This window comes from Canis lupus, chromosome 3, assembly GCF_048164855.1.
Source record: "Canis lupus baileyi chromosome 3, mCanLup2.hap1, whole genome shotgun sequence".
NCBI classification, from domain to species: Eukaryota; Metazoa; Chordata; class Mammalia; order Carnivora; family Canidae; genus Canis; species Canis lupus.
Genome location: NC_132840.1, coordinates 34883428 through 34911298, shown reverse-complemented (window position 1 = coordinate 34911298; position 27871 = coordinate 34883428). Strand labels below are relative to the sequence as shown.

Here is a 27871-nt window from a genome sequence, read left to right as displayed (position 1 = left end):
ATTCTCAATAAAAACTCTAGATTTATATGAAATAATGATACAGTTCAAATTCCAATGGTAAAAACCATCATTAAACTAAAAATGTTAGAGCAACAGAATGGTTATTCTCAAAACAGCCATTCTTTCAGTAGGTTTTTATTGAGCACTGATTGTGTGCTAGGCACTGAGCCTTCTAAGTGTTGGGAATGTAATGATGAACCAATTGCATATAGTCCTCTCTCTATTATAGTTTCAAGGTTGTTAGATTTCTTGTGCTCTAAGTGTAATAACTTGTGATGTTCTAATTCAGAAATTAGAGGCCTTCAAGAGTTGTGGGTTAAGTGTGAAAGAGCTGACGTCTATCAAAAGCATTTGAATAGTGCCTCAAGAATTTTTTTGTGATGTTACTTGATTTATGATGGTATCCATTGCCAGGAAACCAAGTGGTATTTTCTCAAGTGATACTTCTTTAGCACCATGGAATGTACAGAATTTGTACTTATTTACTTGTTGGACTTTTAATATTAGTACTTGTTTCTCTCAACTAGTATCTCTTCTGAGAATGGCTCTAATTATTTCAGTCAGATCCTGTTACTTTTTGTCCTAAAATCATGAATATGTATGTTTTTCCCAGAAACAAGAAATTACTCTAGGAACTGGTCTGATTTCAGGCTTAAACATCCCTTGTGATTGTTGACAATACAAAAGAAGCTATTTTAAAGCTAGAGCAATGTGGTTGGTTTTAGAAAGACTGAGGATGGTAGAAATAGTAGTAACTCTGTAATGAAAACTTGTCTGGGATTAGTAACCTAAGGAATCTTTAGTTTATTATTAGTATTTTGGTTTTTATGGTCAGTTTCATGCTGGAGTAGACTGTCTTTGCTAAAATAATACTTTAAAAGTATTTGTGATTTTCATTTTGTAAGACTTTTCATGACATTTGCTTCTTTTGAAATGTTTAGGTGAATTATATAGTAGCACACATTATCCTGTATTTCATTAGTTTGTACATCATGTTTGTTTTTGAGAAAATGGCAGTTATCTACTGAGCAGTTGGTACTATCAGTGTTGAAATTATGCCAGGCCTAAATAAATACACACAAACACACACATACACATGCACACACACAAAATATATAAAATTTGTACCATAAAACACTTGATTCATGTTATGTGTACGGATATACTGACCTCTGTAGAGAACAACAAGGAGGTCCTGTTTGCTGTTCATTACTTTGACATTTTTGTGGTTAGAGTATAACACATACCTGTGGTAGAGAAATTCCAAGCATTTGTTAAGGGGTGGGGGATCAAAGATGGGGATCAGTGCAGAATTACCAAGGATTCACTCAGTTCATACAATAATATGGGAAACTAATATCAAGAATACTTAGCAAGATACACTTTTATATATAAAACAGAAAAATGATCTGTAGAACTGAGACTATTTCCTGCTTTTCCCTCTCCCTATTCCACGAAACAAAATTGAAAGTTGTGAATTTAAAGATTAAAATGGAAGATTTGTTCAGAGCTGGAAGGGACAGTGGGGAATCTTGTGGTATTAAATCTTGTCAGTTTAGGGATGAGGACCTTGACCCTGAATCATTAGCAAAGTCAGTAGGGGCCTCTCAAGGTGTGTTTGGAGTTCTTCACCACACTTTCTGACATTGAGGAAGTCAGACTGCAGGTAATCTAATAAATCCTTCCTGATAAACTCACTATATTTGTAGCACTACCATTTCCTCTGTTAGACATTAGTTTGGGTTAATTGGGCAAAGTTGACATTTGATCCATTTTTTTCTCCTCAAAGTATTTATCTTTCTCATTCAGTATTCTTCAATGTCCACAGGTACTGATGTTTATAAAAGGTAGTAAGGGTTAAGGACAGGAAGGTTAAGCAAGTGCTGTCACTTGTGAAGGTGTGTTTCAGTCTGTCTGCTTAGCATCTTGGTACAGCTGACAAAGATTAGTGAGCTCCTGGGTCTACCCACAGTTGCACCCATGCGTTGGGTACTTCAAAATAAGCTTAATAGTCAATGTGCAAAGCTCTTGAAATAGTATACTGCCTAATTTGCCTTTTTTAAGTGTGTATCTTTTACTTCCTTAGACTTTTTTCTCTATATATCAAATACAGTGTTTACTATAAATATCAACAGGGATGTACCATATACTTGTAGGTTTGAAATTAAACATTTTGAGTGATATCTTGGAAAGCTGTTAGTATGTTAAAAACATAAGTTACCTTAGATTACATCTATTAATGAATACAGAAATAAAACATAGTGTATATTGATTAAGTCTTAGAGAATAACTTTTAAAAATCAGCCTTAAGATATGCCAGTTTTGTTGTTTTCTTTTTTGTGACTCCTTACCTGTGCACATGCCTTTCTCTTACCCAGCATGTCCACCATGTCCCTCTTGTCCCTTCTCTTACCATATTGGACTATGGGAGTTAGCCCACAGTGCTGCCTGTGTGACATCCATGTGATCCCTGCACTTACTCCTTCCTCTACAAGGTAGATTTTGCACAGGCTCGCAGTGGCCACAGATAGATAATGGACAGCCTCCTCTTTGCACTCCAGCCAGTCTCTAGGCACTCCACGTGCTAACATACCTTCTGCACTGTCCCTCAGGTTTGCTAATGGTTTGCTAATAGGACTTGATACCTTCTCTTATTTTTCCTCCATTTATCTTCTATTTTTCTGAGTTGAAAGTCCATCCTTGACTTCGACTAGAGACTTTGACATTCCTCTGCCACAGCATTTATCTGTCACATTGAAATTATTCATCTGCTTGTCACCCAGCTGAACTGTGGGTCCTTTGAGGGCAGGGCCCAATCTTCTGTATTTCCCATGAAGTTGGGGGTAACACTTGACTAGGAGATGCTAAATTAAAGAATCTGATCTGGAAAATACGGAGTTTCCATCACCATTCAGGAACACATTTTCTTTCATTCAGGTGTATCAAGTAGCCTCTGAAAGCTAATCTTGCCTAAAATAACTTTTTCCATAACTTGAAGGCAATATAAATATTTTGGTAGTCCCAGAGCAGATTTCTGTTGTGGTATTTGCCTTGTTTTACACTTTGTGGGAAGGAACTTTTTTTTGAACTGTTGCCAGTTGCTTAAAACGCTCACCATTTTGAACGTAACACATGAAACTTGAACTTTGGTATTCATTAACACTCCATGTGCTTTATAAATTTTTCTGTAGCTCACATAGAAAAAGATACTGCACAGAGGAAAAAACATGATGGCTGCTAAAAGAAACAAGCCTTTTTTTAGCCTTAGGTAGGACTTTTTGCCAGTGTGCTTTTAGGTAGTTTTGTTACCTGGCTTCATTGAGCTCTATCTATTTCAGTAAGGAGAAGATTATTGCAGAAATTATTTCTGGAGAAGAAAGAGAAAACACACTATCACTATCAGTAGAATTAAAACAGGAAACTGATTTTTGTTAGTTTTTGTTTCAGCTTGTCCTATTTGTTTTATTTATCACTATTGTAATAATTAATGATATTACCATTAATCTAAGCAAGTTTATTTTGAAGGAAAGCTATTAAGGTGTTTTTTTTGTTGTTGTTGTTGTTGTTCGTTTTTTATCCTTCTTTTCTCACCCCACTGTGGGGGGGAAAAGATGTGTAGAGGGGAAGTAGAAGGAGGAAAGAAACAGTAGTATGGGAACCATTTGTTTAACAATGAACAAATATTTATTGAGTGCCTTTGGCTCTTGTCTGGCCTCTGATCGCTAAAACACAGTTCCTGCTTTTTAGGCGCTTCAGCCTATTGCAGTGGTTTTGAATGGTGGGTAAGGATGGCTAGCACCAGATCAGAATCAGTTGGATTGCTTTTTCAGAATAGCGTATCCCCACCCCAGCAGAGCCTCCACTATCCCAGGAGATTCTGCTAGAGTGGGGAGTATTGAGTAAGAGTACTTTAAAAAGTGTTAGAAAAGGTGCATATTATTCTGTGATTAACTACAAATCCAATGTGGATGTAATTTGTTTTGTATATTAGATATATTTTTCCCAAGTTTTTATCTTGAACAATTTCCAGCCTATGGGAAAGTTGAAACAACAGTATAGTGAACACTTTGATATCCTTCACTTTGATTCAGCATTTGCAAACATTTTATCACATTAGCTTTAGCTCTCCTCCTTTTCTCAAGGTACATACATTATATACACATGTACACACATATGCTTTTTTCCCTGACCTTTTGAACAAAAATAAGTTACTTTCACTTCTAAATGTTTCAATATGGATCCCCAAAGGACAAAGATTCTCTCCTACAGAACCACAATACCATTATCTCAACAAAGGAAATTTAACAATGATATATTAATATTCTCCATTATTTTGTTCATATTTAGATTTCCCCACTTGTACCAAAAATAACCTTTGTGGACATTTTAAAAAATAACCCAGGAATGAATCAAAGATTATGCATTATGTTTAGTGATTATGTCCCTTTAATGTAGATTCTAGAGTAGTCTTTATATCTTTTTAGTCTTTTGATACTAACATCTTTAAAAACAGCCCCATTTTCTTACTGTATTTTTTAAAGATTTTATAATTGAAAAATACACAAGAAAGTTTTATCATTATCTATTAAGGTAATGAGGGAAACTGCACAAAAGTATTAACTTCTTCCATGACATACTTTGTTCCCTCTCCATATGATTGTGCTTTCAATCATCTTTATTCTGATCTTTATAGAATTTTAGCATTTTTAGAGCCAGAAGGGATCTTGGATCTATAGGTAAGTAAGTGTTTTCATTTTATAGATGAAACTAAAGTATGGAGATATACCAAGTCTTGTCTAAGAACGTGGTTCACAGCTTGAGGTGATTTTACTCCAGGAGATATTTGACAATATCTGGAGACCTTTTGGTTGTCATAACTAGAGGAGTACTACTGGCACCTCCTGGGTAGAGGCTAGGGATGCTGCTAAACATCCTCCAGTGCACAGTACAGGCTCCCCTCTCCCCCCAACAATTATCCAGCCTAAACTGTCAGTAATGCCAAGGGTGACACATCTTGGTCTAGAAATCACACAGCTAACTGTGGGACTTCAGCCCATTTTCTTAACCTTCACTTCTGTCTTCTTTCTAAATATGAGAAACACAGTGTCTTGCTTTGTTTCCCTTTGATTCCCCCTGGCTTCATCCTCATTTCTTCACTTTGAACCTTTTGGTTAAGCCTTTTGGAATTCTTTTATGACTATACAGATTAAGATGGATTAGAGCATGCTGCTGGAGAGAACATGGAATATCTTTCTAAAAGAGAAATATAAAAGTGCTTTTGGTGGAGTTCCTAGGAGCAAGAATTTGTGCAGAGTAACCAAATGAGAGCAGTTTGGTGAATCATAATAGCGCTTCACTTCTGTTTATATGATGTTCAAGTTTACAAAGCATTTTCACATACATTATCTTACTGAGTACTCACCAAAACCCTTTGTATTAAAAGCAAACAAATGGCTGTCTCCTTTTCACAAGTGAGGAAATGAAGGCTTCCAAACAGTAATGCAGCCCCTCTGGCTGTGGTCAGGTAGGTATTAGTAACAATTACTCGGAAAGAGATTTCAGTTGAACTTCTTTCTGTGCAAAGAAGGTACAAGCAGTCTCAAAATGTTTATAGCTCCTGGCCACTGGACTATTTAGGCAGAGGCTCTGGGATTTTCCTGGGGATGTAGAAGGAATTTAGGTATCAGATAAACATTTAGACGCTGAAGTAGGATGGAGACAGAATATAGCCCCTGTCATTGAGTAACACAATCTAATTGGGACACCAAACCTGTAAGAAGATAAAGCTTAACACATCTCAGTGTCTGATGTTGGGAAATAGAGGAAGGCACTTTAATTATGTTGCATTCTCTCTTTGGTGGCAGACCCTCACACACAAGATTCTCCGTGCCTGGAATCTCTTCCCTTTCTCTCGTTTCATAAGGATTTATTAGGTGCTTAACATCAACCCATTCACCAAAATTGATTGAACACCTCCTCTGTATTGGACTATTGGAGATAATGCAAGAAACAAAAATTCTGCCCTGGTGGAACCTATATTCTAGGTTTGGGGAGGCAGACAACAAACAGGATAACTAAGTAAAGCATGGAATGTCAGGTGGTAAGTGCTGTAGAGAAAAATAAAGCAGGGAATGGCGGGGAGAGCATGCTGGACTAGGTTTGGGTTTGGCAGGGCTGCTTTTAAAAATAGGTTATTCAGGGAAGGCTTCACTGAGAAGGTCATATTTGAGCAAAGATCTGAAGGGGGGTGAGGGAGCAAACTGCATGATTGTCTGAAGGGAAAGCACTCCCAAGTCAGAGCTTGGCAAACTTACTCTGTAAAGGGCCAGATAGTAAATATTTTAGGCTTTGCAGGCCATATAGTCTCTGTTGCAGCTACTTGGCTCTGCTATTGTAGTGCAGAAGCAGGCATGGACTACATAAGCCAGTAGAAGGGTCTGTGTTGTGATAAAACTTTATTTACAAAACGAGAGAGTGGACAGTACCTTGCCAACTCCGGTGAGAAGTACAAGGAACACCTAATGCAAAGGTCCTGCTGGGGAGCATGGCTGGCATGCTCAAGGAGCAGTAGGCAGGCCAGTGTGGCTGTAACTTAACAACGAAGGAGGGGGAAGAGCAGGAGATGAAGTCAGAGGTAGAGGAGAGGGCAAATCCTCACTAGGGCCTCAGAGGCAACTCTGATGATGTCTTTTTGTCAGAATGAGGAAAGCAAGCCTTGAGGGGCCTGAACAGGAAGGATGACAAGATGTTGTGGGAAAGATCCAGAGTTTGTTATTGGACATATAATTTAAGATGCCTATTAAATATCCTAGTGGAGGTGTCAGAGAGGGAATTGGACGGATGCCTGGAGTCTGGGGAAGATATCTATCCTGGAGCTAAAATGTGAGAGCCTTCAGCTTAGAGATGGTATTTAAAACCATTAGACTAGGGGTACCTGGGTGGCTCAATCAGTTAAGTATCTGATTCTTGATTTAGGCTTAGGTCATGATCTCAGGGTCATGAGATGGAGAGCCATATCAGGCTCATGCTCAGTGGGGCGTCTGCTTGAGATTCTTTCCCTCTGCCCCTCCCCCTCCCCCTGCTCGTGCTCTCTCTCTGTCTCTCAAATAAGTCTTTAAAAAATAAAAATAAAACTTTTAGATTAGGCATTCTCAATAGGGCCAGTAGCAGTCCAAAGGAGACAAAAATTGGCTCTTAAGGGATGAAAAAAAAAAACATAGATATTATAGTGGTTTGCTCCAAATCTGAGCCCTACCCAACAGTTTTATTCTTTAGTATTTAATTAGTGGAGATGGGATGGTTGGGAGAAAAGTGTTGAAAAAACTCCTTGAAGGGGTGATAATGAAAACAAGCTTGACAAATATCACCTGTACACTTGAAAATCCACCTGTAACTTTTGATTCCTCCAAAACTTCACTCCAAGAGCCTGTTAACGGGAAGCCTTAACTAAAACAGTTGATTAATAGTATTTTGCTAAAATGTTATATGTATTATATAACAGGTATGTTATATATGTATTATATACTATATTTTTACAATTAAATAAGTTAGGGAGAAGATGATATTTCAAATCATAAGGAAGAGAAAACACATTGACAGTACTTCTGTATTTATCAAAGATATCCATGTGTAAGTTGACCCACACAGTTCAAACCTGTGTTGTTCAAGGTTCAACTATATAAGATGACAGCTTCTCGTGAAAACCTTATTTCTTCATAATCTAAATATGTGAATAACAACTAAGAGTTAGGAAAGAAAGGGACCGTGAGAAATGTCAGCTTTTGTAGAAAAGTTAGGAGATTCTCTGCTACTTATAACAGAATGAACAGAAAAACAATTTGTACACAGGCTCAAGACACAATGTATTAGTGATTTGGGGATTGCCTGTACATTTGTCCATCATTTCTCTTTCCAAGAAACAGTATTTTAGGAATCATTTTCTCTAGTCTGAAATAACAGAAGGAATACCAGGTCTGCACATCACTGTCTCTGAATTACTTTGAAAAATATTTAATAAATAAGACTGACAATCTCAAGATTTAGTGACTGTTATAAATTCATGACTTGGAGGGGGCCTGGATGGCTCAGTTGATTAAGCATCAGCCTTCAGCTCAGGTTATAATCTCAGGGTCCTAGGATCGAGCCCCTTGTGGAGCTCCCTGCTCAGAAGCTCACTGCTTCTCCCTCTGCCCCTCCCCTCACACTCGTTCTCTCTCACACATACTCTGTCTCTCATAAATAAATAAAATCTTTAAAAAATAAATTCATAACTTGGAATCAGATGTTCATATTTTCATGGTTTTCCTTAAGTACTTGACATATATGATGCCATTTATTTTAATCTATTTTTAAAAATCCTGGAGAAAACAATTTGGCATCTTCATTTTTCTGTACATTAATGAGAAATGTAGACACTCTTTTGAGTACATTATTGTTAGTTAATAAAATAGCTCAGTAATTAAATTTAGTATTAAAAGAAACTTGATGCGACATTGACAATCTCCTCTCCTTTAAGTTGAATCGTTATCTTTATTGAGTCAGTGGGCAGATAGGAGCTTATCTCTAAACTAATAGGCCATGCCTACTTGAGTAGGTTTTACTTCTTTGAACAAAGAAAGCTTAAATTCTTACAATACATCCTTGTTGACTTTAAGACTTTTTTAAAACTCGAAGGTAGTTTTCTAAGATAAATATTAAACTCTATTACTAACTTAAAAGCCTATGCAGTGCTATTTTAAAGCTCATTTGCAAAGATTAAGTAAATTGTGTACTCAGCCACCAGTTAAGGTAGTGCCTGTATTTACATTGGTTTATCTGCATTTTTCAAACAGGCAAGTTTCTGGACGTATATGATGACATATATGAACATACCTAATTGTAAATATAAAAGGAAAAATACTGTTGTTAAAATAACCTACTTGTTCAATCTAAAGGTCTTCGTTAAACTCTGGAGGTAGATTTACACTGCATAGTTGACAGCATTTGCCAATTCCATGAAAAACTTTACAACTTGACTTCCGACTCTCTAAGTTGGAAATACTTAGTACTGAGTATTAAGTTGCCCTTTTTAAAAAAAATATTTTTTAAAAATATTTTATTTATTTATTCATGAGAGACACACACAGAGAGAGGCAGAGACACAGGCAGAGAGAGAAGCAGGCTCCATGCAGGGAGCCCGATGTGGATGAGACTTGATCCCGGGAACTCCAGGATCACACCCTGAGCCAAAGGCAGATGCTTAACCGCTGAACCACCCAGGCGTCCCAAGTTGCCCCTTTAAGTAAGTCGATTGTAGTAATCCTTATTTTGAACAGTTTGTCAATAGATTAAATTGTAATCACAGCTATCTGAATTCCTAGCATATATATATTACTGTGAAGTATTATGGGAGTTACAGAGGCTTTGTTTATATTTTCATATGTATTTATGGGCATAAGTAAGATTATTAATTTTGGAAATCACCTAAAATACATAATCACCTAATTATGTATCCAACAATGTTAATTGCTTGATTTTAGTCCTAAACTGACCTATTCAGAAACCATAATTTAGCAACATTAACTCATCTATTATTTTTCTTAAGTAACTACATATATAAGAATCAGTGTTACTAGAAAATTTTGACATTAAAAAGTAACATTGAGTTGTTTGCAAGCTCATTTCTCTGTTGCCTTGTGTGCGTCTCCAACGACTGGTGAATTTACCTGAATGTTGTAAAACCTCTTTTAAAATTGACTGGTTTTGAAATAATACTCTCTGTAAGAGAGTACTGGGAGTATTGCTCCCCTTAAACTTCTTCAGCTGTGTATACCTCCTTCCCACTGCAGATGAGTGCACAGCATCCACAGGCTAGCTTGGATACCCCCCCTTCCCTGCTTTACATTCACAATGTCCTCTTTAAAGGCAAGAATTGTGTCTTTATTGGTTTCTTCATTGCTGAGCACTTTGGCTGGAACATAGCAAACTATTGATAAATATATTTCTAATCAATATAGAACTGGTAATCATTAATGGTTACTTGGGTATCATTTAGCTTTGGCATCTAATGAGAAAATAGTATATTATATTCCTTAGTTCTTTTAAGAACTAAGAAATAAGCCCAATGCCTTATTTCTGTTGGGAGCTATTTTGCAACAGGATAATTTTGAGCCGCTTTGCATGTGTTCTCTTGCTCAATAGGTAATTTTTGCCAAGGACAGGCTCTACTCAAACTGATGACTCAAAATATTAAACCAACCTGAATATGGGTTCATGTCACTATTTCCTCCTCTCTTTTGATTCCCTGTCTCTCTGTGTTGGCAGCAACCTCCTCAAAATGCAATGCTGCTCTGTATCATTCGTTAAGTTAGTGTACACAGTCTGTTCCTTTTTTTTTCAAGATCAAAAATGTTCACTGCTTAGGAGGCAACCTGAGATTTTTCACCTCTTAGATCTCAAATATATTATTTTTTAAGTTGCTGTTTTAAAACTGTCAAATGGACATATGTAGCATTTTTATTATAGATCATTAGGTACAACTCTGTTTTGAAATTCTTAGATTTATTTATATGTTTATTCATGTTTAATGATGCTAATCACTGAATTCCTTCTTGTCAATCAACTTTTTAAAATAACAGCTTTCTTGAGATGCAATTCGCATACCATAAAGTTCATTCTTTTAAAATGTGCCTTCACAGGGTTGTGCAACTATCGCTGTTCTTTAATTTTAGAATATTTTAGTCACCCCCAAAGAAACCTTATGTCCATTAACAACCTCTCCTTTTCTCCCTTCTTCCATCCTCTGGCAGCTACTCATCTGCTTTCTATGTGGCTGCTACTAATCAGCTTTCTATGTGGATTTGCCTATTCTAGACATTTATATAAACAGAATTGTGTAATATGTGACCTTTTGGTCTGGCTTTTATTTATTGTAATGTTTTTGAATGTCATTTATGTTATAGCATGTATCAGTATTTTGTTTATTTTTAGGGCTTAAAGCATTCAATTATATGGACATACCACATTTATTCATTAGTTTTAATGACATTTGGGTTTTTACCACTTTTTGACTTATTGTGACCACTGCTGCTGTGCACATCATGTATAAGTTTTGGTGTGGACATATGTTTCATCTCTCTCGGTGTATCTTGTAAATATATCAACAAGTATAATTGCTGTGTCCTGTGGTAACTATGATTAACTTTTGAGGAACTGCCAAACTGTCTTGCAAAGTGACTGCACCATTTTATATCCTGACCAGCAATGTATGATGGTTCCAGTTTCTCCACATCCTCACCAATACTTATCTTTTTAATTTTAGTCATTCTACTGTACCTGAAGGTGGCATCTTTGGGGTTTGATTTGCATATGCTTGAGGGCCAAGGTCTTGAGCATCTTTTCATGTGCTAATTATTGGCTACTTGTGTATCTTCTTTGGAGAAATGTCCATTTGTTTGTTTGTTTTTTCACGTTGGCTCCATGCCCAGTGTGGAGCCCAGTGCAGGGCTGGCACTCACCACCCTGATATCAAGACTTTAGCTGAGATTAAGTTGGATACTTAACTAACTGAGCCACCTAGTTGCCCCGGTTTGCCCATTGTTTATTGAAGTGTTTCTTTTTTTATTGCGGAGTTGTAAGAGCTCTTTTTTAGATAAAAGTCTTTTATCAGATATGAAATTTGCAAACGTTTTCTTCCATTCTATGATTGTCTTTTCAATTTCCTAATGACGTCTTTTGATGCATAAAAAGTTTTTAGTTTGATGACGTTCAGAATCCAACATTTACATATTTTTGCTTTTGACATTTTTTTTTTTTGGTGTCCCACCTAAGAAATAAGTGCCTAATCCAAGGTCATGTAGATTTATTTCTGTCTTACATTTTGAGTTAATTTGTGTATGTGGTATGAGGTGTAGGGATCAAGTTTCATTCTTTTGCTTGTGTATATTTAGTTGACTCAGCACCATTTGTTGAAAGGGCTAGCCTTCATTGAATTTCATTTATGCCTTTGTTAAAGATTAACTAAATTATATTGTCACCCTTGTTGAAAATCAATGGACCACAAATATAAGGGTTTTATATTTATGAAACCTTTATTCTTTTAAAATTTTTATTTTTTAAGATTTTATTTATTTACTCATGAGAGACAGAGAGAGAAAGGCAGAGACATAGGCAGAGGGAGAAGTAGGCTCCCTGCGGGGAACCTGATGGGGAACTCAGTCCCAGGGCCCCAGGATCACGACCTGAGCCAAAGGCAGACACTCAACCACTGAGCCACCCAGGTGCCCCTGAAACCTCTATTCTGTTGATCTGTGTATTTATCTTTATGCCAGTACCACATAGTCTTGATTACTATAGTTTTATAGTATGTTTTAAAAGTGAGAGGTTATAGATCCTCAAACTTTATTCTTTTTCAAGATTATTTTGGCTATTCAGGGTTTTTTTTTTTTTTTTTTTGCATTTCTATGTGAGTTTTAGGAGTCAATTTGCCAGTTTTTGCAAAGAAGCCCGCTGGAATTTTGATGGTTATTATTTTGAATCTGTAGACTGGGAAGTAGAGCCATCTTAACAGTATTAACTTCCAATCCGTGAACATGGGATGTCTTTCCATTTATTTAGGTCTTTTAAAATTTCTTTGCTGTAATGTTTTGTTTTCAGTGTATGAGTCTTATACTTCCTAAATATTTTTTTCTTTTTGATACTATTATAATTAAGAAATTAAAATTTCTTAATTTTATTTTAGAATTGTTCATTACTAGTGTATAGAAATACAACTGAATTTTACATGTTGATACTGTATTCTGCAGCTGCAATCTTTCTAAACTCATTAGTTCTAATAGGGTTTTTTTTGGGGGGGGGGTTGGTGGATACTTTAGAATTTTCTGTTTACAAGATTGTGTCATCAGTGAATATAATTAGTTTTACTTCATCCTTTTCAGTAAGAACAAATACCTTTTATTTCTTATTTTGCCTAAGTGTTCTCACTAGATACTTCAGTATAATGTTGAATGGAAGCAGTGAGAACAAACATCCTTCTTTTCCTGATTTTAGAGGAAAGTATTCAATCTTCCAAAATTAAGTTGATGGGCACCCTGGGTGGCTCATCGGTTTAGCGCTGCCTTCAGCCCAGGGTGTGATCCTGGAGACCCGGGATCGAGTCCCACATTGGGCTCCCTGTATGGAACCTGCTTCTTCCTCTGCCTGTGTCTCTGCCTCTCTCTATATCTCTCATGAATAAGTAAATAAAATCTTTTTTTTTAAGTCCTCTTTAAAAAAAAAAATTAGGTTGATGTTACTTGTAGATTGTTTTGTAGATGCCTTTTTATCAGATTGAGGAAATTCCTTTTTATTTTTGTTGAGTATTTTTTTTTATCATGAAAAAGTATTTGATTTTGTGAATATTTTTTTCTAGATCTATTGAGATGATCGTGTGGGTTTGTCTTTAATTCTGTAGTATATTATATTGATTGATTTTTGTGTGCTAAATGAACCCTTCATGCCTGGGATAAATCACACTTGTTCATGTATGTAATCCTTTTTTTATACTGCTGGGTTTGGTTTGCTAGTTTATTATGAAGAATTTTTGTATCTATATTCATAGGAATATTGGTCTTTTTTTTCTATGATATCTTTGTCCATTTTTTAAAACTGTGGTAAAATATAACTAATGTAAATTTTACCATTTTGACCTTTTCCAAGTATAATTCGGTGGCAGTAAGTACATTCCATGGTTCTACAACAATCACACCACCCATCTCCAGTATTTTTTCATCTTCCCAAATTGAAACTATATATACTCAGTAAATAGTAACTTCATATTCTTCCTTGCCTCCAGCCCTTGGCAACCACCATTCTATTTTCTGTATCATACTCTAGTTACCTTGCATACATGGAATCATACAGTTATTTGTCCTTTTGTGATTGGCTTACTTCACTTAGCACTAATGTCTTCAAGGCTCATGCATGTTGTAGCATGCATTAGAATTTCCTTCTTTTTATTTTTTTATTTTTTTATTTTTTTAAAGATTTTTTTATTTATTCATCCATGAGAATGCACAGAGGGGAGAGAGAGAGAGAGGCAGAGAGAGAAGCAGGCTCCATGCACCGGGAGCCCTACGTGGGATTTGATCCCGGGTCTCCAGGATTGCGCCCTGGGCCAAAGGCAGGCGCCAAACCGCTGCGCCACCCAGGGATCCCAATTTCCTTCTTTTTAAAGACTGAGTATACTATTATATGCATATACCACTTTTGGTTTATCCATTTATCAAGCATCCATTGATGTGAAGTAGTGTCTTTGTCTGGTTTTAATATCAGAATAATACTGACCTCCTAAAATAAATTGGTAAGTGTTCCCTCCTTTTCTTTCTTCCTTTCTTTTTGGGTGGACAGAAGAATATGAGGGATTGATGTTCTTAATTCCTCTTTAAGAGTTTGGTACAATTCATCAGTAATGGGATCTGCCCTGGGCTTTTCTTGGTGGGAGGTTTTGATTACAAAGCATTCCTTTGCTTAGTACAGGCCTATTCAGATTTTGCTTCTTGAGTCAGTATTGGTAGTTTATGTCCTAGGAATATATCCATCGCATCTGTGTTATCTAATTAGTTGGCATATAACCATCAATAGTATTCTTTACGGTCATTTTTATTTCTGTAAGGTCAGTGTTGATCCCCTCTTTCATTCCTGGTTTTAGTGATTTTGAATCTTCTCTCTTTCTTGGTCAGTCTAGCTACAGATTTCTCCTTTTTGTTGATCTTTTCAAAGAACCAGCTTTTGCTTTTGTTTATTGTCTCCATTGTTTTTTCTATCCTTTCATTTGTTTCTACTCTAATCCTTAGTTCTTTCCTTCTGCTTCCTTGGGTTTAGTTTGCTTTTTCTAGTTCTTTTTTTTTCTTTTTTTTCTTTTTCTAGTTTTTTAAGGTTCATGGCCAGGTTATTGACTTGAGAACTTTCTTTTTAAAAACATTTCCCTTGGGATCCCTGGGTGGCGTAGTGGTTTAGCGCCTGCCTTTAGCCCAGGGCGCGATCCTGGAGACCCGGGATCGAATCCCACATCGGGCTCCTGGTGCATGGAGCCTGCTTCTCCCTCTGCCTATGTCTCTGCCTCTCTCTCTCTCTCTCTCTGTGTGACTATCATAAATTTAAAAAAAAAATAAAAAATAAAAAAAAATTTTCCCTCTAATCACTGCATCATAAATTTCATTGTGTTCTATTTTAATTTTCATTAATCTCAAAGCATTTTCTAATATCCTTTGAGTTTGTTTTTTTTTTTTTTTACTCATTGTTTAGAAGTATGTTGTTTAATTTTCACATGTTTTTAGATTTCCCAGATTTCTTCTGTGTTGATTTCTAAATTCATTCCACTGTGGTCAGAGAATGCACTTTTGGTTGTAATGCTTTCAGATTTATTGAGGTTTGTTTTAGGACCTATCATGCTCTATCCTGAAGAGTATTCTATGTGTACTTACAAAGAATGTCAAGTCTGCTGTGATTGGGTAGAATGTTCTAGAAAAGTCTTTAAGATTTAGTTTGTAGTATTTAACTCTTCCATGTCCTTGTTGATCTTATCTTGTTCTGTTACTAAAAGTGAGGTATTGAAGTCTCCCAATCATTCTTGTTGAAGTATGTATTGCTCTCTTAAATACTGTCACTTTTTGCTTCATTTTGAGTCTCTTTTGTTAGATGCATACATTTTTATAATTGTTTGTCTTCCTGATGGATTAATCCTTGATCATTAAAAAAACTTCCTTGTCTTGGGCAGCCGGGGTGGCTCAGCGGTTTAGCACTGCCTTCGGCTCAGGGCCTGATCCTGGAGACCCAGGGTCAAGTCCCACATCAGGCTCCCTGCATGGAGCCTGCTTCTCCCTCTGCCTGTGTCTCTGCCTCTCTCTCTGTGTCTCATGAATAAATAAATAAAATCTTAAAAAAAAAAAACAAAAAACAAAAAACAAAAAAACTTCCTTGTCTTTGGTAACCAATTTTCTCATTATTTGTTTTTTTCTGATATTAGTGTAGCCATCCACCCCAGCTCTCTTTTGGTTACTGTTTTCATAGTACGTCTTTTTCCATCCTTTTATTTTATCTTTCCATTATATTGACTATTTTTATCATTATGAAATGTCCCTTTTTATCCTTGGTAGTATATTTGTCCTATATCTTGTCTGTCTGATACTGGTATAACTAGCTACTCCAATTCCTTTATCTGTACATGTTATATCTTTTCCATTGTTTTATTTCAGCCTCTTTGTGTCTTTGAATCTAAAGCGTGTCTGTTTTCCAAAGATAACATATAGTTGGATCATTTTAAATTTTTTTTTAATTTTTAAAATTTTATCTTCTTTTTTCTTTTTGGTTTTTTTTTGAAGATTTTTTTAATAATTTTTATTTATTTATGATAGTCACACAGAGAGAGAGAAAGAGAGAGGCACAGAGACATAGGCAGAGGGAGAAGCAGGCTCCATGCACCAGGAGCCCGATATGGGATTCGATCCCGGGTCTCCAGGATCGCGCCCTGGGCCAAAGGCAGGCGCTAAACCGCTACGCCACCCAGGGATCCCTTCTTTTTGTTTTTGAAGAGAGTGAGCACGTGCACACAAACAAGAGGAAAGGCAGAGGGAGAGAGAATCCCAAGCAGCCTCCACACTCAGTGCAGAGCCCAAAGCAGGACTTGATCTCATGACCCTGAGATCATAACCTGAGCTGAAATCAAGAGTTCAGTGCTCAACCAACTGAGCCACCCAGGCATCCCTAGTTGGATCATTTTTAATTTTTTTAATTTTTAATTTTATTATTTATTTATTTATTTTTTTTTAGATTTTTAAATAAAAATTATTATTATTTGTTCATGAGAGAAAGAGAGAGGCAGAGACACAGGCAGAGAGAGGAGCAGGCTCCATGCAGGAGCCCGATGCGGGACTCAATTCCAGGACCCCAGGATCATGCCCTTGGCCAAAGGTAGGCACTCAGCCGCCAAGCCACCCAGGCATTCCTGGGTCATTTTTTAAAATCCATTCTGCAAATCTCTGCCATTTTCATTGGAATGTTAGTCCCTTTATGTTTAACATATTACTGGTAATTATAACTTAATAAGACAAAATTTACATCTGGCATTTTGCTATATGTTTTCTATGTGTTAGGCTTTTTTGTTCCTCTAGTCTTCCATTACTCCTTGTCTTTTGTATTAAGTAGGTATTTTTGAGTATACCGTTTTAATTCTCTTCTTTTTTCTTTCACTATATATATTTTTAAGTTCTTAGCGGTTGCCCTATGGATTATAATTAACATCTGAATTTGTAGCAGTGTAGTTCAGAGTAATACCGACTTAATTTCAATAGCTACAAAACACGGCTCCATTAACAGTTTTATAATTATTGCTTTGTGCATCATCTTTTAAATCAGATAGAAGAAGTAGTGCATTGATGCTTGCTTTATATGAGAGAACGATGGGAGTCTATAGAGGTGGTTATTTCCACATTTGTGCATTTTTAAGAAAGTAAGATCCGTAAAGAAATCGCTTTTACTGGAAGAATATTTATTAAAATGTCAGTGTGACTAATTTTTAAGTGGTGGAACTAATGGTGGGTTTTATATTTTGCTGTTCATATTTTCTGTATTTTCTACAAAGAACATGTATACTTATTTGGTAATCTGAGGCAAAAACGTAAAGGTATTCAGAAGCCAAATTATTTATGTTACCAAATAGAAGGGAGTTCTTAAGTAGAGCATACTAAGTATAATATAACTTCTTTTCCCTCCACTGTAAATACACCCCCACCTCTCTAGATTCACGTGGGTCTTCGTGTGTAAAATACTGAATTCTGTCTGGCTCCAAAATTCTATCTTTGTATATTTATCCGACTGAATTGTTTTATATTAATTTTGAAATAGTCCGTATTTACAGAAAAGTTGCAAAAAAGTACATTGCAACTCTATCACAAAAATCTGGAATTTTTATATGACCTTTATTTGGGTTGTTCACATGTTAACATTTTATCACATTCTCTTTATTATTCTTTCCATCTGTATGCATACATATGTGTATGTAAATATGTGTGTCTTTGTTACTGCTTTTCCTGAACTGTTTGAGAATAAATTATGGACATGATACTTTAGCGTGTATTTCCTAAAGATGAAGATACTCTCTTTTTTAACCTTCATATGTTATCAAAATGGGGAAATTAACACTGATCCAATACTAAAGTCCTTTGAAGCCAAGGAGTAAATAAAGTAAAACTAAAACAAAAATTCCTGTTTTGAGATCTAACCCAGGAGCCCATGTCACATTGAGTTATGTCTGTCTAGTCACCCTCAGTCTTTTATGATTTTGACATTTGAAAAATACAGGCTAGTTAGTTTTTGAATATTCTTCATGTTGGGTTTCCTTGTAACTAGGTTTAGGTTTTGCATATTTGGCAGGACTACCACAGAAGTGATGTCATGCCTTCCCAGTGCATCACTTCAATGGGCACATGATAATGTTAAAGACCTTGCCCCCTGCCCCCAGAGGAAGCTCTTAGCTCTATGGTTGCTTGGGTTTTTTTGGCTTATGAACAGCAGAAATTCATTTTATATTGTTCTGGAGGCTGGAAGTCCAAGATCAGAGTTCTAGGGCAGATCCTCTTCTGGGTCACATGCTGCCGCTGACCTTGTAGTGTTCTCAACACTGAAGCAGGGAGAGGACACAGCTCTCTTGTGACTCTTAGAAAGGCAGCAGTCCTGTTTGTAAGCTTGTGTTTTTAGTAGCTGCTGCATTTGATGATTTCATATGTGATGTGATCTATTAACTTCTGTAGAAATTAATGATAGATAATTTGTAATAATGATATAACCTGTCATCCAATTGAATTTTTTTTGTGTGTGTGCCTTAATTCTACTTTGGTCCTAGGTTAATAAATTCAAGCACTTTAACAAACAATTTTGAAAGTACACTAAAATCTTTACTCTTCATTGAGTATCCTCAGGTTCCTTTAAGTAAAATTATTTTGTTTACAGAACTTACTAATTGTATGTATTTCTGAAAAGTATTATATTTTGAAAATTGAATATTCCCCATACATTATGATTCTAAACCCATTTCATCCAACCCCACCTTGCACCTTCAATTTACATTATTGTCTGCTTCAGTTTTAGTTTTTCATCACCTTTCTAGTTTTTGTCTAATTTTCATCCCATGGGCATCCCGGGTGGCTCAGTGGTTTAGTGCCGCCTTCAGCCCAGGGCCTGATTCTGGAAATCCAAGATCAAGTCCTACGTCAGGCTCCCTGCATGGAGCCTGCTTCTCCCTCTGCCTGTATCCACCTCTCTCTCTCTCTCTCTCTCTCTCTCTGTTTCTCATGAATAAATAAATAAAATCTTTAAAAAAAATAATTTTCATCCCAGTTTAACCATGAACCTTAAAAAAAAGTCACATTCCTTTAACTCATATGGGATTGAAAATCATTTTTTTCTGTGTATTTTTATCACTTCTGCCTTGTATTAATGGTCTTTTCCTTAACTGAGGCTAAAAGTAATTTTTTAATGGAATGATTTTATTTAGTAATGATTATAGAGTGAATTGTGAAAATATTTATGTTTTAAAGAAACCAAAGTAGGTATTAGGCAGTTTAGGGGAGGGGCCCTGTTTGCTTTATAAAAAATTACTGTGGTAAGAACTGATGGAAAGTCTGGCAGTTACCCTATTGATAGTTAAACTTTTGTTTGGATGAAGTATTTTTCCACTCGTCAACATATATTAAACACCTGCTTTGTATTAGGCACCAGGTTCTGGAGATACAGAGGTTGTAAAAACCAGACAGAGTCCCCGTCTTCATGGAGCTAGTGGGGGGCTTGGGCTAGTGGGGGGCAAACATAAAATATGTCACAAATATGTGTAAAATTTGTGAGCAGTGCTATGAAAGGGAAGTTGAAGATGGTGAGAGTACAAAATAGAGGAACTCAGTATAGTTTAGGAGTGCCAAAAAGGCTTTTCTGAAAGAGTTAAGGATGCACAGGAGTCATGTAGGTTAAACAAGGTAGACAAGTGAATTAGGAATAGTGGCATTGCCATGTAAGTGGACAGAAGTAGATGGATTTGAGAGAAATTTAGGGGGTCTCATCACCAGGTCTTGAGAGGGATGAGAACAGGGTTTTAAGGAGGAGTCCCTGATTTCTGCCTGTGGTGCCCTTTACGGGGATGGAAAACACCAGAGCCTTGCACTGAGGTTTGAGAAGCTTCAGTATTTGTTGGCCAGGAGGAGGGAGTGTACCAGAAGAGACAGAACAGCAGAGCCAGACCCCAAAGGAGGAGAACAGGGAGGTGTGCCTATGAGCTGGCATTTCAAGAAGAGGAAGTAGGCAGAAGGCCAGAAACTGCTGAGGAAGAGAAGAACTGAAACCATCCATTGGATTTAATGACGTAGTGGTGGGAGAGTGGGGACTCCGGAATCCATACTGGGTGGCGAGAAGGGGCAGGTGTGAGGAGATGGAGACAGCAATATGGAGAACTCTTTGTAGAGAAACCTCTCCCCTCTGAAAACAGGTGAAGGTGGGTGTCCTCTTTCATAGTGAGAGATTGAAGAAAGATGTGAGCTGGCCTCAGCGATGGGGGGGAGAGGGGGTGCCGCCGTGATGCAAGCTGGGAGTATCCAAGATAGTCTGGCAAAAGATGTGACTGTGAGAAAGAGATGGGGAATCCATACTCCTTGTTCACATAGGCTACCATGGAGTCAACGTATGTTCTGTGCCCAAGTGAGACATTTTACAGTAGTCTCTAATGGGTGTATTTGTTTTCTTACCATAATCCCTTTTTGTCAGAAGAATGATGAAAATGGAAACTGCTCAGGGGAAGGAATTGAATTCCCTACAACGAATTTGTATGAACTGGAAAGCCGAGTTTTGACTGATCACTGGTCCATCCCTTACAAGCGGGAAGAATCACTAGGCAAATGCCTGTTGGCGTCTACCTACCTGGCCAGACTTGGTAAGTTCTCACACCACAGGACACAGGAGGAGGAGGCTGGTTTGTTTGTTTTGATAGGAGGCCTAACATTAATCTTCACTCTTGTGTAATATTTGCCCATCTGTATAATATTTGATCATTTACTCTCCTAGTCTTGGTTTAGTCCCTGTGGAATAAAAGCTTTGAATTAAACCAACTGTTTTCTTCTAGTTCCAACACAGTTAAAGAGAGTCTTTAAAATATAATTGAAAAGCTTTATAGAAATTGAAATGAATGTTTTCCACAAAAGCTTGGAGCACTTTAAGGTTTAATTCAGTGGCTTTTTATTCTTTAAGAGAAGAAAGTAATGTTTATTTAGTGAACATTTTTTGCATATTAAATGTTTGGCACTATCTTAAGTGCTTTGCAAATGTTAAACTAATAGAGTAATAAAATATCTCCAGGTTGGAAAATGAGTGTCAATAGAAGGAAGCTTCTAGACTCTAAATACATTGAAGAAAAAAATTTATTTTTCATACTCAGTAAGATGAATTGGTCCACTGTTTTGTGTTTTTTTACCCCCTCATTAGAAGTGTGCATAGTTTACCACCATGATTAAAAATGAGGCACATCAAAAGGAAATACATTGACTGGGATCAGATTTAATTCTCATGGCCTTTTATGGCACGTTATGACTGGTTCTCAGCAGCGGCATTTATTGCGTGCCTGTTAGGTGTAGGTACTATGCTATGTGGTGGGTCTGAAAAAAAAGAAAATGTGTCCAACAGTATTACCAATGATAAGCAAAATACATTACTAACTTTTTTTAAACTGTATATTCCAAAAAACAATTTTACAGTAGATTCATTCATTGACTTAGCAAATATTTATCACTTATTGTGTGCCAGACACAACTCTGTGCATTTGATAGCACAGAGTCCATTGGTTTGTTAGGGTAGGGAAGAGTGATTTTTGTATCTATTGAGAATATTTGTGTTTTTATGGAGCTGTTTAGGAAAACAGTAATAGCTAGTAATGAGCTGCTGTTGGTGTTAAGTCAGATCATTTAAAGTTACTCTGATAATGGAAACCTAAGTTCAACCACTTCACTTCTAATTAGTATTTATTATACTATTAATAATTGTATACAAATTAATTCATATTGATGTATTGTGCTGGTAACAGATACACTAATACTGTGACTGTCAGCCTGTTCCTTCATCAGAATATATATATTCTGCTTTTAATAATCCCTTGGGAATCAGTGTTTCTGTAAATAAATAGTTCCATGAATATGAATTTGGAATGATATATATGATTTCTGCAAACTGCCTAAAATCTTAGTAAGGCATATTGTTTCATTTATTTTACTAAGGTCTTTCCGAGTCTGATGAGAATTGTAAAAGATTTATGGATAGGTGTATGCCTGAAGCATTTAAAAAGGTAAGAAAAAATGTGCTAGTCTGTTTTTTGTGTGTGTGGGGGGGGGGCGGTGAATAGGCTTTTTGTTTTAGTTTCAGTTTTTTGTGTGAGACCAGTTTTTGAGTCTTGTTCAACTGAGGAATCCCCTACTATGAACAAATTTGCTCCCAGTTTGGGGCTTAGGAATGATTTACTTTTGTATTTGTTTGCACATGTCTTTGGGCAGCTGTCACTTTTACTTCCTTCTCTTTAATTGTCAGAGAATAGGCTAAGACTTACTTATACTTGGAAATTACATATCACACTAAACTGAGGCTTAGGGCATTTAGAAACATAATGCTTATTTACAGAATACAAGCCATTTAAACTGATTGTTGTGCTGAGACAGAAGCAGGCATTTTAAACTGTACAAAGTTCAATTAGATTGAGTATGTTTCATGGCAAAATGGCCTGCTTGTGGCAACATCTCTATCAGAGGTAGAGTGATGTGCTTCAACCCTTCCGTTCACATCGCTTATAAAGCAATTTTTCTTAACAGGGAGAATAGGAGATCACAGGACTTGTGTTTCTGAAAGCAGTCTAACTCAGCATGATTCCCTTTTCAGGACATGAGCCCTGAATCCCCCAAAGAGCAGGGACAATGTTATAGACACTGTGGTTTTCCCCAGCGCATAGTCCGTGCCTACCTCTGAGAAAGAGCTTAGTAAATCTTTACTGAATGAATGAGTCTTCCTGCTGTCTTGTCCTTCTGGGTTTTGACATCCATTTTTCTCCCATATGCAAGGCAGTCACTAGAATTCTACAGATGGGTGAAGATTGTATTTATCTTAAAACCCAGTAAAATAAACTGTTCATTTGTAAACTATTATTCCCATCTATATCTTGGTAGAATCTCCCTTGATTCAAGGCTTTAAAAATACCAAAATTCATTTTAGGAACAAAAACAGCTGCATCTTTGAAAAAAGTGCAAAATCCTTTAAAATTGTCATTTAGGCAGAGATTACATGGAATCAAGACTTATTTTCATTTTGGGTGAATCCATCTACCATTTTATCGTTTAGAATTATTTTAAACTCTTAGGAATTCTGTTAAGAATTATAGTAATTTTTGGGACCCCCTTGGTGACTCAATGGTTAAGCGCCTGCTTTTGGCCCAGGGCATGATCCTAGAGTCCTGACGAGTTCCACATTGGGCTCCCTGCATGGAGCCTGCTTTTCTGCCTATGTCTCTGCCTCTCTCTCTGTGTGTCTCTCATGAATAAATAAAAATCTTTAAAAAAAAAAAAAAAGAATTATAGTAATTTTTTAAAAAATAGAATTTTTATAATGTACCATACTATGACACATTATGCTGTATGCATAAATTTACAGAGAAAGAAAATGCAACTTTATTCAGAGTCATGGAAGATATATCAGCGTTAAGAACCTTTAGGTTGGTGATCTCTAGATCCAGAGAGCCCTGTGTCAATGCAAGTCACCAGCAAGTTACATGTTTGGAGTATATTACTGTAACTTTATGCAGAGACACTTCAGAGAACCGTTTTATATTGTGTCCTCAGCTGTTTGTAATAGTGAAATAAATAGTCCAGGGGTTGGTTGCTTGGTTGTTAGAGCACAAGGGTATCCTCTGTTACATTGTTCGGTGTTGTTTATGTAAAGCTGTATATGTTAAATTCTCTTTACAGTTTAGAGCTATTAAAAAGTTTCTCCCCATAAATAAAGCATACTTTAAAAAAAATTAAATCGGAATTTAATTTACAGAATTCTGTGTGCCTTTAGACTTGGCTACCAGAAAACTCAGTATTTTATATAATTGGCATCACTTCCCTTAACTGTGTTTCCTGGTGTGATGACTATCCCTCTACCCTCTTCCTTTGGCTTTTCTTACAAGCTACCTCAAATTTTTCATTAGAAGGAAGGGTGTAAGTAATAAGCGCAACCGTATGAATAAGGCGCACCAAGGGGGCACTGCTGTCGTGTCTGCCTCCTTCACCTTTTTCAGTCAGGCCAACCTGGATTCTTTACTGTGTGTGTGCTCAAGCAGAAAAGGAAATCTAGGTCTGGCCATAGTGCATAGATTTGTTTAAACCTTGTGCATAGCTTCCCTACAAAGGGCTGTCTGTCTTTCTCCCCTCTTCTGCAAGGTAGGTAGAATTCCTTTTCCACATTAAAAACTGAACAGAGGGGGATCCCTGGGTGGCTCAGCAGTTTAGCGCCTGCCATTGGAGGATCCTAGGGAGTCCTGGGATCGAGTCCCCCGTTGGGCTCCCAGCATGGAGCCTGCTTCTCCCTCCTCCTGTGTCTCTGCCTCTCTCTCTCTATGTCTGTCATGAATGAATGAATGAATGAATGAATAAATAAATAAATAAATCGTAAAAAAAAACTGAACAGATGAGATGGCAATAGAGGGAGTGGTGCGGAATCCACATACATTTTATTTTGTGGTCACATGACACTTCTTGAATGCTGATTTCTGCTTGATTTTGCTTTATTATTTAAGTATAGAAAGAAGATATAGTTAGGCAAAAAGTTCTTGCAAAAAAAAAGGTAACTCGTTGGTTTACATAAAATCAATCTTACAGTTATTGCTTGTTTGAGCAAATAGTGCAGCTAATTGGTATTTAGAAAATCTGGAACTAGGATTTTTCTCTGCAGCTAAACAAGTTTGGGTTCTTTCAGGCTGCTCTTGTTAAGGGGTTCTCAGTGTGACCAAGGTGGAATTTTTATTGCGTAGTATTTTCCCTCTGAAGGGAAATCTTACAAAAACATGAAACCACCATGCCAATTTGCCATTATTTTATTAAGTGAAACCCTTTGATTTTTCATTCCCCATTCCGGCAAGTTGTTCTTGCATTAGATTTCCCCAAAGACTAGACTGAGGATTGGAGAAATCCACTGATGATTATTTTAGATTCATCTATGCACCTTTCCCCTCCTTTTTAACAAATCTAAGATGCTGAGTGTAAGATGCACCATTGTTGTATGTTTTGTGTTTTATATTTAAGAAAAATAGTTACAAAATGCTAAATGGCTGATCACTTAGGGTTCTTTTAGATTTGCTTAAACATTTTTTAAAATTGAATGTTACTTCTATACATATCAAAAAGGAAAATATAAGCAAACTAATCTGGTAAAATATTTCTAAATTTTTTTTTCACATTCAAAGTCTGGCTGCCATCTGGTCAACAGGTGGAAAGATAAAGTCTTGTGTCTGAGATACTAAAAATGCAACAAGAATGTGTATATTCAAATCATGAAATATAGCATCCATTTCTTAGATTCTAGGAATATTGGTTAATAGTGGCAGCCATAGTATGTTAATTCCTTACTATTTATAAAACAGTGTCACATTTGTTCTATCTTTTGATACTTACCACATCTGTGTGAAGTAGGTAGGAATTTTGACTCTTTAGATATGAGAGAACTGAGCCTTTGGGAACTGTCTAAGGCTATACAGCTAGAGAACAGTAGTAGCTCCCAGATTTGGTCTCAGGTTCTTACTTGCTCTACATCACTTGACCTCCCTTAGTAATAACAAAAAGTTAGAGAAACAAATGAAAATTATCTTTTAAACCAACAGCTTCAGTGTAAAGGAATCAGTGTTCAAAAACAAAACTCAGTGTTGACTTTGAAATCATTGAGCAAGTAGATGGGCTGCAAGCTATGGGTCTTTTAAAGCAAGTCATCTGCATAAAAGTGATATACTGTGTAATAATCTCTTGATTCAAGACTGAACTGATGAACAATAGACTTTTTCTTTTCAAGTTAGACTGTAAAGCGCCCTTTGTTTTTGTAGCTCCTGACTTCGAGTGCTGTTCACAAGTGGGGTACTGAAATTCATGAAGGAATCTACAACATGTTGATGCTATTAATAGAACTGGTTGCAGAGAGAATAAAACAAGACCCGATTCCCACTGGTCTCCTGGGTGTGCTTACAATGGTATAGTATCTCTAAAATGAAGTACTTTGTGTTTTGATTTTGTTTAAGCTACCTACTATCCTCTGACTTAATAACAAGTGATAATGATATTGTTAAAGATATTAATTTAGCTGTTAGGAACCTTACTTTGTATTTTAAAAACAGAGCAACCATTCATTCTGTGTTTTTAGTTTTAGTGAAATACCTTTCTAATTTTAATAGCTTTCTCAGCTCTTAGGATAATTAAATAGCTTTCCCTCATGTTTTCCTGATTATTCACATCATAAATGCTTTCACATGGGGTGTTCCTGTGGTTTGGTTTCTGGCCTTTTTCCCTGAGTAGTTACAGTAGCTATGTGAAGGCAGGGGCCTTTACAGCCCTGCTGCCTGGCTGTACCTGGGGCAGCTCCAGGACACCTGGCCGTGCACCCCGTGTTCCCTCAGAGTGGATGCTGGGCAGGATAAGAGAGCTCCGCTTCATTCATCCGTTCCCCTGCACTAGCTCAGGAACATGTGCTGTTGGGATATTTGAGAGATTCCATTACCTAAGTAGTCTGAGGCTATTTTTCTGTTTTTCTAACGCTAATATTTTTTGCTATAGAAATAGATAATAATAGTGCTTCTCTGTTCTCTTTGGATCTAGGCTTTCAATCCTGATAATGAGTACCATTTTAAAAACAGAATGAAAGTATCTCAAAGGAATTGGACAGAAGTGTTTGGGGAGGGAAATATGTTTGCTGTTTCACCTGTGTCTACTTTCCAAAAGGTAAACATGTGGTCTTGTTTCGTCATTTTATAGAGAAATGTATTGAGAAAAACTTTCTGTGCTATAAAAATTTACATGGAAGGATTAAAACAGTCTGTGAAGAATGACAGATATTCCATATGGCTCATAAAATTGCTTAACTTTTTTTTCAGATATTGCATATTTTCCACAGCTATTAACTCACATCATAAAGAATTTTATAGATTTGAAATGATGTTTAGTGAAATGCAGAATGACTGCATGACATCAAGTGCCCTATTTATTGAATTGTCAAAACCCCAGTTTAATGGGTGTCCCAGTTTCTCAGAGATGTTTGAGAGGCTAGAGCATTTGAAATTGAAATGACTAATTATGCCTAGAAAAAGTAATCTAGAAGATAATCTCATGTATCATTTTCTTTTAAACTCCATGAACATTAAAGCTTTGGGGTTGTTTCAAGCCAAGAACCTATTATCTTTTTATTTAAAGGCTTACAGTGTGCCCAATAACATTAAAAGGAGTACATAATTTAAACACTGTTGATTGAACTCTGTTTGGTTTTTGAGAAACAGTTGAAAGGAGTCAACCGAGTAGATAGAAAACTTGTCCATTCCTTTAGTTGAAGCAGAAGTTTAGTCAGCAATCATATAAAGAGTTAAAAGCTGTGGCTCCTAACTTAAGGTGTAGTGGAGGAAATACAAAAGCAAAAACTTTCGGTAAGTAATTAGTAGATGCAATCATAGAACATGAATTGCAGGAGGGAGTGGCCAGTGCCATCTTGGAGGGTCAGGCAGTCCTTCAGAAGGAAGGAGATGAGGGCCCAGAGGAAAAGGCAGTGAGTAGAACACTGTGGTATTTGCTCCCCACAACAGTTCTGTGAGTGAGGTACGATTTTTGAC

At 36.6% G+C, this 27871-nt stretch overlaps 1 protein-coding gene across 3 annotated transcripts in view; it reads left to right on the top strand.

Annotated features, from left to right (window-relative positions):
• The window catches only part of USP24 (ubiquitin specific peptidase 24), a 136824-nt gene that overhangs the window by 10226 nt on the left and 98727 nt on the right, over positions 1 to 27871 (top strand). For 2 of the 3 annotated variants that reach the window (XM_072820378.1, XM_072820380.1), the window contains exons 2-5: positions 20764 to 20929; positions 22263 to 22330; positions 26105 to 26248; positions 26871 to 26993. In XM_072820378.1, the coding sequence (XP_072676479.1) occupies positions 20764 to 20929; positions 22263 to 22330; positions 26105 to 26248; positions 26871 to 26993 (501 nt within the window). The remainder of the gene's footprint in view (positions 1 to 20763; positions 20930 to 22262; positions 22331 to 26104; positions 26249 to 26870; positions 26994 to 27871) is intronic. The other variant, XM_072820379.1, reaches the window with a different exon arrangement.